This window comes from Triticum aestivum, chromosome 2D (genome assembly GCF_018294505.1).
Source record: "Triticum aestivum cultivar Chinese Spring chromosome 2D, IWGSC CS RefSeq v2.1, whole genome shotgun sequence".
NCBI classification, from domain to species: domain Eukaryota; kingdom Viridiplantae; phylum Streptophyta; class Magnoliopsida; order Poales; family Poaceae; genus Triticum; species Triticum aestivum.
Window position 1 is genome coordinate 579,384,132 of NC_057799.1, and position 20,263 is coordinate 579,404,394.

General features: G+C 46.8%; 1 protein-coding gene across 1 annotated transcript; it reads left to right on the forward strand.

Moving 5' to 3' along the window:
* Positions 1 to 13,911: 13,911 nt before the first annotated feature.
* LOC123050117 (BTB/POZ and MATH domain-containing protein 2-like) lies at positions 13,912 to 15,193 on the forward strand. The gene has a single exon (XM_044472954.1). It carries the CDS (start codon positions 13,965 to 13,967, stop codon positions 15,033 to 15,035), a length of 1,071 nt encoding a protein of 356 aa, XP_044328889.1. The 5' UTR covers positions 13,912 to 13,964; the 3' UTR covers positions 15,036 to 15,193.
* The last annotated feature ends 5,070 nt before the right edge of the window (positions 15,194 to 20,263 follow it).

Genomic DNA, 20,263 nt, shown 5'->3' on the forward strand with positions numbered 1-20,263 from the left:
ATCGCGCCGGACAATGTTTGTAAGCCAAAACTATTTGATGCTTTAGGAATTATTAAAACCTTGGAATTTGATCGAAATACCCTTGAAAATCAACATGTTGCCTTTCTTATGAAATTTGCACTTCTTCTTAGATCCTTTAGGTGCTGAAATAAAATAATAATCAAATTACTACACCCTTTCCTGAATCTTTTATATCTAAATAACTAGCCTAAACTATTACATTTCTCTCCACGTGCTTTCACATAATCTCAGTTTTTGATATTTGTCCGGTCTACATTGTGTGACATCCCCAAGTCAATTTTACATTAATATATTCATACAAACCATGCCATCTTTTGTCGGAGAGGGGGGGGGGGGGGGGTCAAATCATGCATGTAGTCATAAGTTAAATTTTTAGAATTGTTTTCATATGGTCATGGGCGGTATATGTGAACATTTTATTCCACAAACAATTTTTTAATTCATGTACATTTTGCAAATTTGTGTTTTTTCAAATTCATGAACATTTTTAAAATATGTGATTTTTTTTCCAAATTCGGGAACATTTTTAATTCACGAATATTTTTAGATTTCCGTGAACATTTTTCATTCCACCTTTTTGCCCGAAAACAAACGGTAGCCAGGTTTCTTCCTTGAGCGAGAAGTCGTTAACTCGTTTAGGTCAATATTATGCTCATGTGCATTATACCAGTTATAGTCAATTTGCCTTTACTATTTGCAAGGCCAGTTTGTCAGAATGCACATACCTTCTATAGCCAATTTGTCTTTTCTAGTAGTTGCAATGAAGTTTGACAGAAAAAAAGATCTACTTCAAATAGAAGCTACTTTACTTTCAAAGAAAGGCAAGTTATTGTGTCTCCCTGTATCACAGATTTTATTTGCAGCTTCAACGGTAGAAGGATTTGCAAAATATCTTTCATAGATAAAATGTAGTCCGCAATGGGTGAAAACAGAGTGAATTATGTGAAGAACATCTATATGAACTATATTTCCCCGCATTTTGTTATTGGTCATGCTACGCATCGTCTGGCTGGTCTTGAAAGGATCGGCCGGGTCATGACTCGTGAGCCGTCCGATCTATGATACTCACTCTACGACCCCTCTTCTCTTTGCCCCCCCCCCCCCCCCACTGCAACAAGACCTTTGTTGCAATTGCAACATGACCCTTGTTGGAGAAGCATCTCCGACTCACGGTCGTCAACGCCACCATTGCAACATGGATCCTGTTGCAAAAAAGGACCTCTAGCTCTCAGCCTTGATTGTCACCATTGCAACAAGGCCCATCTTACAATTGCAATAAGACCTTTCCCTAACTTTCGTGCCTTCCCTGTAGATCATAAGCGTCGTCGACTCAGATCAACTACTTCCCGAAGATCCCGGCGCCAGGCTCGTCTTCTCAGGCAACGATGCTGCTCTCCGCCGCCTCGGCTGCGTAAGCAGCAGGTGATCCGCCTGCAGTAGCGGCGACGGGTGGTGTCATGCTCGTAGTAGTTGCGGTGGGTTGTAGCGCTTGCAACACCTCAACGTGTGCTCCAAGGCTACACTATGCTAAGGCGGTGATGGCCTTATCGTAAATGTGGCGGGCGGCAACTCTTGCAGCTTCAAGTGGAGTTGGATGGGCGAGAGGGAGTAAGGATTTGGAATAGAAGTAAAACCGCCGAGGAGGAAGGCGATGGACATCATCGCTTGGGGAAAATTCGCGTGGACTAACACGTTTACTTAGGAGTCAGGTGGAGAGAGGGGAGCAACGTTGCGTCTACAATAGACCCCCCTGTTGCGCTCGGTAGGATTGCAACAAGACCCCAGTTGCAAAAGCTAAACTATGGATAGCGTTGCTGCGGGCCGTTCGATCAAAAGAAGATCCAACAGATGAGGCGGTCGATGCACGTTTCGGTCTTGTTAACAGCACCAAAAAAGGAGTAGAAATAGGGCGCTGCTACAAATCAGCTGGTTGATCTTACAAAAAGATCAACCACTGACTAGCCGTCTGATGTAGTGCGTGTGGCCGTTTGATCACATGCTTGCAGCGACGCAGCGTGCTGTGTCTTCCTCCCCTGGCTGGCAGTGCTCGTCTTCCTCCTCACTCGTCGGAGCAGCATCCCCTGTAGCAGCGCTTGTCGCCGGAGTATCAATTCTCGGTCACAGTGACGCTGAAGCACCTCCGCGGTCTGGCGATGCTCCTTTGAAACACCGGCGGCTTGATGATGTTTCTTCGCAACTATTGGGGAACATAGTAATTTTAAAAAATTTCCTACGCACACGCAAGATCATGGTGATGCATAGCAACGAGAGGGGAGAGTGTGTCCACGTACCGTCGTAGATCGAAAGCGGAAGCGTTAGCACAACGCGGTTGATGTAGTCGTACGTCTTCACGATCCGACCGATCAAGTACCGAACGCACGGCACCTCCGAGTTCAGTACACGTTCAACTCGATGACGTCCCTCGAACTCCGATCCAGCCGAGCTTTGAGGGAGAGTTCCGTCAGCACGACGGCGTGGTGATCATGATGATGTTTTACCGACGTAGGGCTTCGCCTAAGCACCGCTACGATATGACCGAGGTGGATTATGGTGGAGGGGGGCACCACACATGGCTAAGAGATCCAAGGGATCAATTGTTGTGTCTCTAGGGGGTGCCTCCCTCCCCGTATATAAAGGAGTGGAGGAGGGGGAGGGGGCCGGCCACCCTTGGCGCGCCCCATGAGGAGTCCTACTCCTACCGGGAGTAGGACTCCCCCTTCCATGTTGGAGTAGGAGAGGAGAGGGAAGGAGAGAGAGGGGTAAAGGAAAGGGGGGCGCCGCCCCCCTCTTTGTCCAATTCGGACATGGGGGGGGGGAGGGGCGTGCGGCTGCCCCTTGGCCGCCTCTCCTCTTCCACCACTTGGGCCCATGAGGCCCAATAACCTCCCGGGGGGTTCCGGTAACCCTCCGGTACTCCGGCATATATCTGATAACCCCCAGAACCATTCCAGTGTCTGAATATAGTCGTCCAATATATCAATCTTCATGTCTCGACCATTTCGAGGCTCCTCGTCATGTCCGTGATCACATCCGGGACTCCGAACTACCTTCGGTACATCAAAACACAAAAACTCATAATATAACCGTCATCGAACTTTAAGCGTGCGGACCCTACGGGTTCGAGAACTATGTAGACATGACCGAGACATGTCTCCGGTCAATAACCAATAGCGGAACCTGGATGCTCATATTGGCTCCCACATATTCTACGAAGGTCTTTATTGGTCAAACCGCATAATAACATACGTTGTTCCCTTTGTCATCGGTATGTTACTTGCCCGAGATTCGATCGTCGGTATCTCAATACCTAGTTCTATCTCATTACCGGCAAGTCTCTTTACTCGTTCCGTAATACATCATCCCGCAACTAACTCATTAGTTGCAATGCTTGCAAGGCTTAAGTGATGTGCATTACCGAGTGGGCCCAGAGATACCTCTCCGACAATCCGAGTGACAAATCCTAATCTCGAAATACGCCAACCCAACAAGTACCTTCGGAGACACATGTAGAGCACCTTTATAATCACCCAGTTACGTTGTGACGTTTGATAGCACACAAAGTGTTCCTCCGGTAAACGGGAGTTGCATAATCTCATAGTCATAGGAACATGTATAAGTCAAGAAGAAAGCAATAGCAACATACTAAACGATCAAGTGCTAAGCTAACGGAATGGGTCAAGTCGATCACATCATTCTCCTAATGATATGATCCCGTTAATCAAATGACAACTCTTTGTCTACGGCTAGGAAACATAACCATCTTTGATCAACGAGCTAGTCAAGTAGAGGCATACTAGTGACATTCTGTTTGTCTTTGTATTCACACATGTATCAAGTTTTCGGTTAATACAATTCTAGCATGAATAATAAACATTTATCATGAAATAAGGAAATAAATAATAACTTTATTATTGCCTCTAGGGCATATTTCCTTCAGCAACATGCCCCAATGATGCTCCATTGAAGCACCGGCGGCTCCGAGATGCTTCGTCACAGCACCGATTTCCCGGCGATGTTCCTTTGAAGCACCAGCATTGCAGCACCGTCACCGGCGAGCATCAACATGGACTCTGCGTTGCAGCACCGTCGCTGGTGAGCAGCGCCATGGATGTTGCATTGCAGCACCGTCACCGGCGAGCATCAACATGGACTCTACGTTGCAGCACCGTTGCCGGTGAGTAGTGCCATGGATGCTGCATTGCAGCACCGTCCCCGACGAGCAACACCATGGATGCTCCGTTGTAGTACTGTCACCAATCTTCCCCCCAATCTCCGCCATGGGTGCTGCGTTGGGACGTAGTGTCTCCGCAGCGCCGGCCCATCGATCAGAAGTGGAGAGCCTCGAAATTGAGCGCACAGGTCCCATGTAGCTGGTAACAAATTTCTTATTTTTTTAATTTTGTTTTGGGGCAATGCTAGACCTACGTATGGTATGTTACATGTTTTACGTAAACAGTTACGTGGAGAGAGATTATTGGATCTATAGGAGGGCACGGGCCCACCACCGTTAGAATCAGGGGCCGATAGGTTTAGTTGTATGGCGCTGCTAAAAATCAATCGACCGAGACTTTGCGAAGTCTCACTCGACTGCTCAGCCGTCCGATCTTGAGCAGCGTGTAGGTTCGCGCTGGGGCTGGTTGTCCCTTGTTTCGGTCTGTGTATGGCATGGACCGGCCCGTTTTCCTTTTTTCATGTCGAGCCGCGATCCGCGCGAGCGTTTGCTTTTTTCGTGGGCTGGGCTGTGTTTCCGTGCGGGCTTTTTTTTGAACATCAGTACAGACACAAGCGCTCATATACACGCGCATACACTCACCCCTATGAACGCATACATGCACACCCTATCCCTATGAGCACCTCCGAAAGACCGAGCCGGCATATCATCTTGAGATTTACAAAGTCACCATAGGTGCCTCGTCGTCGACGGGAACGTCTCCTCCCACTGAATGCGCATCGCCGAAAATCCTGAAATAAATCCAGGAATAAATGCGAGCACCAGGATTTGAGCCCTGGTAGGCTGGGGATACCACAGTCCCTCTAACCATCCAACCACAAGTTGGTTCGCTTCCGTGCGGGCTTTTGTTTGTTGTTTTTTGCTGTTTTGTTTTTTTGAGCCGCATTAAAGAGAGGAAGGGGAAGCGGCCACCCCCGTGGTGATTAAGAAGAGGTGAACGGGCAGTTGAAGCTCATTCCACATCGTCTCTCTCCATTCCCCAATCTCAAATCAGAAGACGAACTAGAGGACGAGAGAGGGGGATGGCCGCCGCTGCTGATGGAGTGAGTTCCCCCTAATTTTTCTTCTCCATCCTTCTTTTTGTCTTGTTTTTGCTGATGCTACACCGTAGATCTGTAGGGGATTGGGGGCTAGTTTTGTTTGTGGATCAAGTGTAGATAGTAGATTCAAGTCTACAATGGACTCCAGGATTTATAGGCTTTTTTTTTGGGCGGCTACTACCAATCACCCGACTGATTTCTCGGGGAAATCAGCCGGGTCCCCAGCCGTTCGATTAAAGCCTCGACGGACGTAGGATTAAGTCAACCCAAAAATCCCCCCGTGGCCTCGTCGTTCTCACGCGCCGCTGTGGCCTTGTCTTCCTCGATTTGCAGCCGACGCAAAAATTCTCCCCGCACATGGGATCCCTAGATAGGTACTGAAGCTCCGACGAGCTCGCAATTGCAGCCGGTCATGCCTCGCTCGCTCGCAGCACCAGGCTCGGCCCTAGCGCCGTCCTCGCCTTGCAGCAACGTTGTTCGCGCTCGCGGAAGGACCACCCCTGCAGCCTGCGGGTATCTGGACCCTGCACGGCAGCACGAAAAAAAGCTCCGGTGAAAGCTCCATTGCAGCCGCGACAAGCTCCAGCGACCCCGGCGGCGCTCCATTGCAGCCGCGGCGAGCTCCAATGTCCTCAGCGGCGCTCCATTGCAGCCCCTGGCACGCTCCATTGAAGCTCCGACGAAGCTCAATTGCAGCCGCGCGAGCTCTAACGACCCCGGCGGTGCTCCATTGCAGCCTCTGGCGGGCTCCATTGAAGCTCCGACAAAGCTCCATTGCAATCGCGACAAAGCTCCAACGACCCCCCATGGTGCTCCATTGAAGCCCCGGGCGCACTCCATTGCAGCACCGGCGATGACGGCGGATGCGGCGATGCAGCACGCGGCAGCCATGGTGGAATCTGCGATGCAGCATGACGACGACGGAAGCTGCGATGTAGCTCCGGTGGCGCTTCAATGCAACCGCGGCGGAGCTCAACGACCTCATCGGCGCTCTATTGCAGCAGCAGGCGCGACGACGACGCAGCCTCGCAAGTGTGGTGGTGGCCTGGTGGGAGGAGCTGGGCGGAGAGGTTAAAGAAGAAGAAAGGTAGGAGACGACCCGTCAAAGAGAGAAAGCTAAGGATAGGAAATGAGTGGTTCTAGAGGACAAAACCGTGTCGTACATGGTCCCATCGCGCCGCGTGGCGTCCAGGCGACGCGGATGATTTCTACGAGAAATCATCCGGTTGTTTTTAAACGTTTTCCTTTTTTTATCCTTACTTGTTCAAGCAATCAACAGATTGGAGGATTGATTTTGGAGGTGGTAGTTTATACGAACAAGTTTAAGTTGTATTTTTGTAGTGTCTCAAAGGGGGCGGCCAGAGTGAGCGGCTGCTAGGCCTTTTTGCTAGGTGGTGCAGACCTAACGCCAAGTTAACCTCACTTTTTAGTCTTTTTAATTTCACCTTTTTTGCTAGCTTCTTAGTCTGATAATAGATTTTTAGTCCAGGGGCTTGTTGTGAGTCAGCAACATGACGTCCTCGCCCAAGCTAAGTGCATGTCTGCTGCACTGTAGGAATTTGTTACTGTGCCCATGTATCCAGTAGAGTAGATAGGATTTTTGTATGTCCATAATTCCCCCGCAAGATGAGGTGCCGTTTCTTTTTCTGTATTAAATATCTGATTAGTAGTTTGAAGCAGAGAATTGCGTCCATAGTTTATACTCCTATGTAAACTAATATAAGAGCGTTTAGATTACTAAACTAGTGTTCTAAACACTCTTATATTAGTTTACGGAGGGAGTACTTTTTTATGTTTATTTTTTTGCGCATTGAATGCACAATAGTGTCTCTCGCTCACGCACGTCGATCGGCAATGTCGGTATGGCGGATGTGAGTATGAAACTGGTTTCTTTTTTGTTACAGCTAGATTCACTTATCTAATTCAGACTTTTTTGCTTTTTTTCCTTTGTTTTTTGACTATCCAGTCAAGTTTAGTTTTACAACTAGTAGTACTAATTTTCTCTTTTAGTAGCCCAAGAGACTGAGATGAAGTGTTCTATCCTTTTGGATTGTACTGGAAGTAGGGTTATCAACACCACTTTCTTCTTTATGCTTGTAGGTAGTAGGTTTTATCAACATCCTCTGTACAGAGAGTATAGTTCATTTTTTTACACCCTTTTTGTACATCCGCGGGTGACAATAGAGATGATGTGTTAGGCTCTTTTTGCTAATCAGTAGCATGTTTTTGAAAAAATTTCTATCGAAACAAGAGAAGATTTTAATACTGATTTACTAAATGTATCAGTAGGAGTAGGTATGTTCATTTGTTTTTGATAGCCCCTATATAATCAGTAGCATGTTTTTCTGAAACTTTTTCTATGTAAATAGTACATATTACTGCTGAAATCTATCACTAGGGAGTGGGCTTGTGTTTATTTTTTATTTTTGCTGATCCTTTTTTAATTAAGGAATGATTAATGAAAGTAAGTTTCCAGCAGCAGTATGTTTTTTAGTTTCTTTTTCCTTTTCCGCCGAAACCCCGTATGAATCAGTATGATGTTCATTCTTTTTGTATATGAAATCAAGATAATATAGTCTTTTTGATGGATCCCCACATTGCCAATGTAAATATTTTCTTTTTTGGTCATCAGTGGCGACGCCAATGATATCTCATCATTATCTCGAAATCCTTCTCTTCGGAAGGATACAAGTTTTTTGCTATAAAAATCATTTTTTAGCTGAATATGTATGTGTCTCACTAGCACAAATTTATCGCTTTTTTTTATGTGGCACAGGAGATGGTGTGCAGAGTTTGTTTGAGCCCTTGCTACCACGAGAGCGGGACAAGCGGGATGAGCATGTATGTTTGGAAGGAGTTCAAAAACGCAGGGGGTAACTCCGCAACCTATATATTTATATATATTTTTGTTGTTTTCATTGTTCTGATCTTTACTTTTTCAGGTTATACTTATCACACTTTATTTTTGTTGAAGGTTGATATTTTTGTTTCTCTCCCAGAGTTTTGAACTAGATGGGCGTTTATGTCATGTGTATTAACCTATGCTAGTTCTAGACTGATATTTTAGGTTGTTGCATCTTTTTACTTTTATATCAGTGCTCAATTCATGTTTTAGGCAATTTTGATGATCATTGTTGTTGTTGTTCTTTTTTGTGTTCAACACAAAAAGGTTGTGCCATGCAACGAAAGAGTTCGTTTCAATGACCTGACAGGAGATACACTGAAGTTTAAGGCAAACAAAAGGACATACACCGTCAAGTGTCACAAGGGGCCCAGAGAGAGCGCAATGTGTTGGACAACAAGAAGTGGAAGGACTTCGGAGCTAACAGGGGCCTTGCGGTCAATTCAGTTGTTCTCATTGGATTTAAGGAGAGCATAACTGTCGGTGTTGATGTCTTGCTCAGGATCAAGATTCTTGGCTAGGCACTCTTTGACCAGGGGGAAGAAAAAAAGTACATCTATGATATGTCAAGACCCGACATACCCTTTTTTTACGCTATGTTGAACTCTTTGTTAGTTAACTTGTATGTCAAGATCCAATGTTATGTGTTTATGTTTTAATGCCCACTCTATGCTTTGTTATGCTTTTCGTGGGAAAACTATGTGTATTTTTCTATCCATGTCTGAAATCTTTTTTTTCTTTCCCCAATGATGAAGCATCTATATTTAAGTCTGTATTTATATCTTCTTTTTTTATATCTTTTTATGTGCATTTATTATGTTTTGTAGTTTCATTAGTTTTTCTAAACGCCCACACGAACAAGAGAAACAAATCACAGATGATGTTTAGAAACGAAAATAACAATGCATATGTGTGCTGTTCATTTTTTAGAGGTTTTTGTAGTTCCATTAGTTTTTTTCTTTTTTCTTATTTTTTTTAAAAAATAATATACATTTCCCCCTTTTTCTTCTTGCATTTGTTTTGTTTTCCCAAGGATTAAGAAAAAATCAATTTGTTTTTTGTATCTAATTCTGACAGAGGAGCTCATTTTCTGAAAAAGGGAGCATATTAAAGGAGAGAAGAGCAACTGAGGGATCTTTGTTTTGTCGGAGGTGGCGGCATCGAGATAGAGGGGCCCAGTTCCATGTACCGCAACAAGCACGCAACTGCATGTCTTCTAACTTGGTCGCAGCTAGGGGGGGGGGGCTTTGTTTTGTCGAAGGAGGTGGTGTCAAGAGAGAGCGGCCCAGGTGCATGATCAACTGTATGCACGCAAATGCAGGTCTTTTTCCAGCATGGTCGCAATTGCATGTCTTACAACTTGGTCGCAACTCGACTTTCATTTTTTGTTGCACGGGGAGAGGGGCCAGTTGCAACCGCACGTCTCTCTAACTTAGTCACAATGAGTGACCTTTGTTTTTGTCGAAGAGGGCGGCATCAAGAGAGATGGGGCCAGCTGCATGCCCCACACTAGGCACGCAACTACATCTCTTCTAACTTTGGTCACACCTGGGGGGCATTTGTTGTATTAAAGGGGGCGACATCAAGAGAGAGGGGGCCAGTTGAATGTCCCACACTAGGCACACAACTGCATCTCTTCTAACTTCGTCGCAACTAGGGACCTTTGTTTTGTCGGAGGGGGCGACATCGAGAGAAGAGGGGCCAGTTGCATGCCCCACACTAGGCATTCATCTGCTTGTCTTCTACCTTGGTCACAAGTGCATGTCTTATAACTTTCTTGCAACTCGACTTCCAATTTTTTTGTATGGATATAGATGCTTGTTGCATGTCCCACACTAGGCACGCAACTGCATGTCTTCTAACTTGGTCGCAACTGGGGGTACCTTTGTTTTGTCGGAGGGGCGGCGTCGAGAGATATGGGGCCCAGTTGCATGTCCCACGCTAGGCATGCAACTACATGTCTTCTAGATTTGGTCGCAACTGCATGTCTTATAACTTGGTTGCAACTCGACTTCTAATTTTGTTGTACGGGGAGAGGCGCCAGTTGCATGTCCCACACTAGGCATGCAACTACATGTCTTCTAACTTTGTCGCAACTAAGGACCTTTGTTTTGTTGGAGGGGACGGCGGCGAGAGAGGGAGAGATGGGGCCAGTTGCATGCCCCACACTAGGCACACAACTGCATGTCTTCTAACTTGGTCGCAACTGCATGTCTTATAACTTCCTTGCAACTCGACTTCCATTTTTTGTCCGGATATAGACGCTAGTTGCATGTCCCACACTAGGCACACAACTGCATGTCTTCTAACTTGGCCGCAAGTGGGGGGACTGCAACCGTACTATACGTACGACAATTCACATATGAATTATGTCGATGGAGCAGATCAAACCGTAGGTCAGTTGGACTCGAAGTCCAGCGACGGCTGGATGTTGCATCGTACCAAATCGGACAAGCCATAGTCGTACATGTAGTAGTTTCGCCTTTGTTTTGTCGGTGGGGGCGTCGTCGAGAGATATGGGGCCAGTTGCATGTTCCACGCTAGGCATGCAACTGCATGTCTTCTACCTTGGTCGAAACTGCATGTCTTATAACTTGGTTGCAACTCGACTTCCATTTTGGTTGTACGGGGAGAGGCGTCAGTTGCATGTCCCGCACTAGGCATGCAACTGCATGTCTTCTAACTTGGTCGCAACTGGGGACCTTTGTTTTCTCAGAGAGGACGGCGTCGAGAGAGAGAGAGAGAGAGAGAGAGAGAGAGAGAGAGAGAGAGAGAGAGAGAGAGAGAGAGAGAGAGAGAGAGAGAGAGAGAGAGAGAGAGAGGGGGGCCCAGTTGCATGGCCCACACCAGGCACAGAACTGCATGTCTACGAGCATGGTCACAACTGCATGTCTTATAAGTTGGCTGCAACTCGACCTTTTTTGTTTTTTGTCGTATGAGGTGAGGGGCCAGTTGCATGTCGTAGAATAGGCACGCAACTGCATGTCATTTTCTAACCTGGTTGCATTTTTGTAAGCGCCTTTGTTTTGTCGGAGGTGGCGGCTGCAAGAGAGTGGGGGGCCCAATTGTAATCATGCAATTGCATGTCTTCCAACATGGTCGCAACTACGTGTCTTCTAACTTGGTTGCAACACGACCTTTTTGTTTTTTTGTCGGATGAGGTGAGGGGCGAGTTGCATGTCGCAGAATAGGCACGCAACTGCATGTCTTTTAACTTGGTTGCATTTTGTAAGCGCCTTTGTTTTGCCGGAGGGGACGGCGGCAAGAGAGAAGCATGTCCAACTATAGCCATGCAACTAATCTCACAACTAGCTTTGTTATTTTCTCACAACGGGGAGTGGACAGTTTCAAGATATTTTGGTCTTTTTATTGTTTTTTAAAAATCATATACAAAAATTTTTGCATCGAAAAGATTTTGTTTTCCCAAGGAACCAGAAAAAAATATTAATTTGTTTTGTGAAAAAAAAAGAGCAAATTAAAGCCGAAACAATCACTTTTGCCTAGACCCAGGGACACATAAAATGTTTGTTGTGGTGGAATGCAGTATCGATAGATGGTGTGCTGCTCTCTTTTTTCTGTTTGAAGTCTTTGGAACGTGGACCCATGCTCAACATCTTTCTAGAGGCCACCCTAACAGTACTGTTTGAACTGAGGGACAAGCAAAGACAGAGAACGGGCGAGGAAGGAAGCCGCATCACGGGGGCGGGCACATCGAAGATTTCCGCGGCGGAAGTCGCGGGCGACGAGATGCTCGGCGACGCGGGCGCCCCTCCAGACTCCAGTATGTGAATTTATTTTCAATTTTCAATCTTTCATTTTTGTTTTTGTAGTTTTTGTTTTTTTTTCTATTTATTTTTGTATTTTGGATTTGTGTTATTTGTTTCTTTTCTAAATTAGTGATGTTTTGGATATTTATCTAAAAAATAATGCCACTCGATTTTGCGCACACGTCGACCACACATTTTTTCTTAATTTGTTTACCTTCTTTTTTGTGTAAAAAATATGTGCTTAAAGAAATACAAACACACTACATTTTTTTAGAAGTACACTTTTTTATGCATTATGTTCGTTTGAGACACACTACAGTACAAATCGGCTGGGAGAGCTGACACAGGCACCCATATATTTGACAACCCAAATACAAACAAAGAAAAAAAACCAATCTATAAGAAAAACAACAGAAAACAATAGGAGGCTGCACACGTACAAGCAAGAAAAGAAAAACTAACAAGAGACAAGCAATTTGCAAGAACAAAACAAAGAGAGCAACTAGTTAACTTCGGGAGCCTTGAAACGATCATCGCCCCTTGGCGCGCTCTCAGCCATTTGCCACGTGTCGCGCTTTGGGTGCTCCCTCCGTATTTTGTTTTTTTTTTTTAATTTTTCCGCACGCGTTTTCGGTTTTTTAAACGGTTTTTTTCCGGTCTTTTTCGACGTTTTGGTTTTCCACGGGTCTTCCTTAGCTTTTCAATCAAAGAAAATAAAAAAAAATTACGCGAAAAAATGCGTTTTCTTTTTTTTCCCTTTCGCGAGAGTCACGGTTTTGCTTCCGCGAGAGGCACGGTTTTGCTTTCGCGAGAGTCACGGTCGTGCCTCTTCGAAAACGAAAAAAACGCATTTTTTGTTTTTTAATTTTCGCGAGAGTCACGGTTTTGCTTCCGCGAGAGGCACGGGTGTGCTTTCGCGAGAGTGACGACCGTGCCTCTCGAAAACAAAAAAAACGCGTTTTCTATTTTTTCGCGAGAATCACGGTTTTGCTTCCGCGAGAGGCACGGTTGTGCTTTCGGGAGAGTCACGGCGGTGCCTCTCGGAATGAAAAAACGCGTTTTCTGTTTTTTTCTTTCGCGAGAGTCACGGTTTTGCTTCCGCAAGAGGCATGAGTGTGCTTCACGAGAGTCACGGTCGTGCCTCCTCGGAAACGAAAAAAAACGCGTTTTCTCTTTTTTCTTTCCTTCCGCGAGAGTCACGGTTTTGCTTCCGCGAGAGGCACGGTTGTGATTTCGTGAGAGGCACGGGCATGCCTCTTTCGAAAAGGGAAAAAACTCGTGCTCCCGGTTCGGTTTTGTCGTCCGGTTTTTTTCGTGAAAAAAAAGTTTGTCAAAACCTATCAACATGGTATCTAGTTTTGAAGATCTCAATGCGAGGAATCCAACGGTGAAAGCGGTTCGAGATTTGGACGCACGGTTTGAGAGATATAACGTTTTGAATAAACGGATCTACGAAAAAAGGAAAAACTCCAGGGTTGCGACAAATGACGCGCTGCATGTGCGCCACTTGTAGCAGCCAGAGAAATTGGAGTGATCTTTGCAACGAGTACTCCTCAATTAGTGATTTCTCAAAACAAAGGACAAAAACAGCTCATCTAAAAGCAGCCCCGTGCAAGTTAAACAAGCCCAAAGAAAAACAAATGAATGACAAGGAAATTGATCGGGGCATCTGCAGGATGCTGACATCAGTCGACTTAGACTTCGCGAAGTCTAAGTCAACTGAGTTAGTTGTATGGAAAATTACGTAGGCCTTCGTAGGCACTATGTAGGTGTAGGATTATCGTTTGTTTTCCATGGCCGATAACAAACTTCTTCCTTTCTTCGATTCCTCTCCAAAGTCGGACGCCATCGAAATCCTGCTCCCCATCGGGACTCGGATTTCCCCTTCATCATCCAATATAAGACGCCAAGGTACGGTACGTAGGCTGGTGCAAATTCGGTTCTACTTTATTTAGTAGTTCAACACCAATTAACGCCCCGTCTGTTCTCCACGGCTGCCGGCCATGGCAAACAGCAGCTCGACCTCACCGGAGATCACGTCGAGATGTGTCAGGATCTGGGAGCAGACCGAAACGCTGAATTTCGAGATGACCAGTTACCTGCAGCTTAAGGGCATGGGTGTCGGCCAGTTCGTTGCTTCGCCCGCCCTTGAAGTCGGCGGCTACAGTTGGGACATCATGTTCTACCCGGGTGGGGCCGAGGAGGACTGTGGCGACCACGCCTCGGCGTTTCTCTACCGTCACAGCAAGGACACGGATCCGGGTGTGACCGGCAGCTTCACGCTGAGCATCCGAGAGAAAAGGAGCCAGGCAAACGTAGCCAACTTCGATGCGGTGAGGCGCGTCTTCGCTGCAAATTTGCCATGTGGCCACCACAAATTCGTGGAGAGGTCCAAGCTGGAAGCGCTGTCGCAACTCGGGGACGGCTGCTTCACCATACGGTGTGTCCTCACCGTCGTCACCGACGAGTCGCCCTTTCCGGAGCTGCCCAGCCAACTGTCCAGCAACCTCGTGGGCATGCTCGAGGACGGGAGAGGCGCCGACGTCTCGTTCCGCGTGGGCAGCCACAAGTTCCTCGGGCACAGGTGCGTTCTGGCCGCGCAGTCGCCGGTGTTCAGAGCTCAATTCTATGGCCCCATGGCGGAGAAGGACAAGCCGCGCGTCAAGGTCGTCGGCGTGGAGCCAGCCATCTTCCAGATGATGCTTCGCTACCTTTATACAGACAAGCTGCCGCCGCCGCCCGCTGAAGGCTACAGCGTCGCGGCGATGCAGCACCTGATGGTCGCGGCAGACATGTATGGGCTGGAGAGGCTGAAGCTCATGTGTGAAGATGAGCTGTGCAAGACTATGGATGCCGCGACCGTTATGAGCACGTACGAGCTGGCGAATCAGCACCACTGTAATCGACTCAAGGATGCGTGCGTAGAATTTATGTCGTCAAAAGAAGTGTTGGCCGCCATCCTCGAGACCTACGTGAGCTTCATGACACGTTGCCGACCATTGCCATTGGAGGGGGGTCATGAAGAGGAAGAAGTTGATCACAGCAGGAAATTCAAAAGGACTCGTACAAAATAGATGTTGGTTTTCTTTTCTGCATGCACAATGAACATTTTGAACCATTCCAAAAGTGCCTCAACGTTTGTGAGCCGAAAATGTCTGAACATTGATGTACTAAAACCTTGGTATTTGTTTACAAGATACTGGTGGAAGGTTTATGTTTGCCTTCTTATGAAATCTGCATACAAGCCATTGCATTTCTCCTTGGATCCTTTGGGTGTTGAAAGAAAATAATAACCATATTCAGAACCCTTGTGCGAAAAGCTCTTTCCTGGCCGAAATCATCGAAATGGAAAAAATCTGCCATTTTAACCCAATGTCGCAATATTTGTCGTTTCTCCACAGAAAATTGCACACAACAAAAGAACCCGAAGATGTACATGCACATTTAAAGAACAGTTTTGCTAAAACTCAGCTAGATGAGAAACAAATTGGTCTCATTCACGCACCTGGCCATCCGATCTAAACGTGCGGAGATTCGTCCGTGCTGTTTATTTTTTCCCTTTTGAGTAACTCGTGCGTGCTGTTTTTTTGCATGCAGCGACGCGGGCACGGCAGCCCAAGTTGTTTTGTTTTGTCGGCCCGCTTGTCCACGCTGTAGCGACATGCACCAACGCACTACCCAGTTACCACAGTCCATTGCCTCAAAAAAAAAATTACCACACCCATGTCTATCTTTTTGTCACCTTTTTTATGTCTATGTGTTAATAGGAAAGCGACCATGTCGTTCCTCACTCTCGTGACTAATCTTTCTTTCTTTCTTTTTTTGGCTGCATTTTTTCTGTTGTTATCATTTGATCTCCTTTTTATTTATTTGTTTATTTGGTTTTTGTTAGTTTTTTCATTCTTATATGCAAACACTTGTGACTAATTCTAGTTGGATGAGATTTTGTTAATTTTGGAATGTACAACTAGATAAATCTATTTTTCATTTCATTTTTGTTTTCTCGGGTCACGACCGCAAGTCTTTAAAAATAGATCGCAACTGCAAGTTTTCAAAAGGAATCGCAGCAAGAAGTTTCAAATGGGATCACAACTACATGTATTCACAAATCGTAACTACAAGTTTTCAAATGGGTCGCAACTGCAACCTTTCAACGAGATGCAACAACACCTACCCTAGGGCATATGTTGCTTGTTTTTTTCATGTGCCCCGCGTGCTAGCTCACACTTTCACATTCTTGCTTTCTCGCCTTGTCGGCCTGTGCGTTTTCTGTATTGTCTCACTAATTTTTTTGTTGAGTTGTTCAGTTTTTTACATCTGTGCGACGGCAAGAATTGTAACCTGACCGCAACTGCACGGGCACAAAACGACTGCAACTAGGGTCTAAAGGGAGGATGGGTTGTCGTGGCAGTTGCATGTCCATCACTAGGCATGCAATTGCAAGGGTTGTAACCCGACTACAACTACATGGGCACAATGCCACTGCAACAGGGGTCACGAGGGGGTTGTTGGGCTAGTTGCATGTCCACCACTAGACATGCAACTGCAAGCGTTGTAATTTGAGTGCAACTGCATGAGTACAAAGCGACCGCAACTGCATGGGCATAAAGCGACTCCAACTGAGGTCACGGAGGTAGGGTTGTCCTAGGAAGTTGCATGTCCACCAGACATATGACTTCAAGCATTGTAACCCGACCGCAACTGCGTGGGCACAAAGTGACTGCAACTGGGGTCAGAAGGGAGGAGGCTTGTCGTGGCCAGTTGATCGATATGGTTGGCTAGAGGGGGGGGGGGTGAATATGCAACTAACAATTTTAGCTTTTCTTTACCAAATTAAATTTAGCATCAAAATAGGTTTTCTAGATATGCAACTAGGTGAGCAACCTAAATGATGCAACAACAAAAAGCACACAAGCAAGCAAGGGATACAACACAATATAAGCTTGCACAAGTAAAGGTAAGAGATAACCAAGAGAGGAACCGGTGGAGACGAGGATGTGTTACCAAAATTCCTTCCCTTTGAGAGGAAGTACGTCTCCGTTGGAGCGGTGTGGAGGCACAATGCTCCCCAAGAAGCCACTAGGGCCACCGTATTCTCCTCACGCCCTCAGACGATGCGAGAAACCGTGATTCCACTATTGGTGCCCTTGAAGGCGGCGACCAAATCTTTACAAACAAGGTTGGGGCTCTCTCCACAACCGAATTGGAGGCTCCCAACGAAACCACGAAGCTTCACCACAATGGAATATGGCTCCGAGGTGACCTCAACCGTCTAGGGTGCTCAAACACCCAAGAGTAACAAGATCCGCGAGGGATTAGTGGGGGGGGATCAAATTTCTCCTGGTGGGAGTTTAGATCGGGGCCTTCTCACCAATCCCTAAAAAAATCAACATGTTTGAGTGGCTAGGGAGAGAGATCGGGCAAGAATGAGCTTTTGAATGGCAATGGAGCTTCGGGGGAAGAGGTCAACCCTAGGAAGAAGAAGACCCCCCCTTTATATAGGGGAACCAAAATTCAACTATCTTCTGCCCAACCCCGCAGCTAAGCGGTACTACTGCTCATAGGAGCGGTACTACCGCTTAGGCGGTACTACTCCGCACACGCCTAAGACTACATAGAGTGCACCTACAGTAGTGCCGCTGGAGCGGTACTACTGCTGACCCGAGCGGTACTACCGCCTTGGGTTTTAGTCCTAGAGAGGCAGCGGTAGTAGAGGGTGCTAGGGGCGGCAGTACCGTGCCAAGCGGTACTACCGTCCTAGTGCCTCTCTACTACCGCTTGAGGGAAAGTGGGAACAGAACCTTGCACAAAAGAAAATCCCGCAAGCGGTAGTGGAGACGGTAGTACGGGCTGTAGTACCGCCGGAGCGGTACTACCGCACTACTACCGTGAATTACAAACAGACAACCGAAAGTTGCAAGCTCAGGGAAGCACTAAGCGGCAGCGCCACGGAAGTACCAGCGGTACAACCGCATATGCGGTGCTACCATGGACACTGGCGGTACTACCGCTGGCAAGATGCTGTAAACACCACAGAAAACATTGGAAAGGCTCCGGAGATGGAAGGAGGTTGTGGGTGCATATGGGGCTGTGTACGTGTTGATTCCACCCATACCTTTCCAAAGCGGAGTCCCTCTTAATAGTATGGCTTTCATACGACTCAAATCCACCGAAAGGAAACGTAGAGAGAACCGCTGTCTTTGAAAGTCTCCGAGGGGCATTCAATCATCTAGTGCATATACATGAGATATCTGAAATGCTCATTGCGCACGATTAGTCCGCAAATGCATTGTCATCAATCACCAAAACAACTTAGGGAGAAATATGCCCTTACACCAGTTGCATGTTGACCAGTAGACATGCTACTGCAGGCATTGTAACCCGACTGCAACTGCATTGGCACAAAGCGATTGCAATTGGGGTCAGGAGGGGTTGTTGTACTAGTTGCATGTCCACCACTAGACATGCAATTGCAAGCGTTGTAACCCGACTGCAACTGCATGGGCACAAAGTGACTGCAACTGGGGTCGGGAGGGGGTTGTCCGGCTAGTTGCATGTTCACCAGTAGACATGCAACTACAAGCGTTGTAACCCGACTGCAACTACATGGGCACAAAGTGACTGCAACTGAGGTAGGGGAAGAGGGTTGGCGTTCCAGTTGCATGCCCGCCACTAGACATGCAACTGCAGATGCACAAAGCGACCACTACTGGGTGGGGAGGGGAGTTGTTGGGGTTAATTGTATGTTCACCCCTGAACATGCAATGGCAATCATTCTACCCCAAATGCACGGACACAAAGCGGCTGCAATTAAGGTCAAAAGGAGAGTTGTTGGTCTAATGGCATGTCCATCACAATACATGTAACTGCAAACATAGTAACCCGACTGCAACTATATGTGCACAAAGCGACTGCAAATAGGGAGCATGAACGGTTTACTACTTGTCTATTTTTTATCTTAGCATCACATATGTAGATTTTCTATCATTTTCCCCATTCTATAGAACATTTTAATGTCTATTTCCATCCTATTTTTTGTGTTTCGTTTCACGCAACCCAACTCCGGTGTTTCCCACAAGAAACGAACACACTGTTTTTTTACAAGAACACACTGTTGATTAAAAAAAATGGCTGTATTAGACAGTGTTACATGGAGAGAGAGAAATACGAACCTAGCCAGCATTAAAAAACAAGTACAACAAGGCCCAGCGCGCAGCCCCACCCCCTTGGCCCTTTCTGTCGCGTGGCCCGAGGAACGTGGGGGAGAAAAGAATGCTGGGCAGGTGGATTCCACACCCCTGTCCCCGCATGCCGCGCATATTGAGGACTGTGGATTGGATGGGGATTTCAGTTCCTTATCGGGATTGGGCTTAGAGGGCCCACATCGCATGCAGGATGCCGACGCGACCATGCACGACGAGGGAATGGTAGCGGTGAGCCTCACAGCGGAAACGTCAGGTGCTCCACAACAACCAGTACACCCCCAGGTGGAGGAATTCTGCACTGAAATCACACGCGAGCTAGCTCCGATTCTGCATGGGCTGGTCACACGTACGCCACCTGCACAATCCAGAAGGCCCCAACAGAAAAGAGCTGCTGTCTCTAACCCAAGAAGAAGTGTGAGTCTTGCAAAGGGCAGGGGGTCACAGGCCACGAAGCAGCAATCAATAATCATCAAGAGACTCTGCTTGGCCAATGAAGGAGAGATCATCGGCGATCAGGCCCTGGAAGCGTACGTCGAGCTCTTCAAGAAACCCCTTTCGGATTCCCACATAGCAGCGATCCTAGCACTGTTTGGATGGGAACCATCGGTGCTGCCACTCATGGAGCTGCCGGCCGGAGTGGAGCTAGGCCCCTAGTGCCTACAAAGGATGGTGGATCTGTGGGCCTTACCCATGGCAATACAACCCCTTAAGTTACTGGTGTGGAACGTCCGGGGACTAAACTCTCTGGTGCGTAGGCATTTTATCTACCAAGTGGTACTTTCGACAAGTCCTAGCATTATATGCTTCCAGGAGACTAAGATGAAGAACATCAATGTGGAACTTGTAAGGCAATGTCTTGGAAATAAATTCGAAAGTTTTTACTATTTGCCCGCGGTGGGTACTAGAGGCGGCATCCTCCTTGCTTGGGATGCTAAGTAGTATAGTTATCAAACCCACACACCACAACTAACACGCTAACAGCGGTGGTCAAACCTGTGGAAGGCCCGGAATGGTGGATCACCGGGGTATACGACCCGTGGTACGTCTCCAACTTATCTATAATTTTTGATTGTTCCATGCTATTTTATTATCAATCT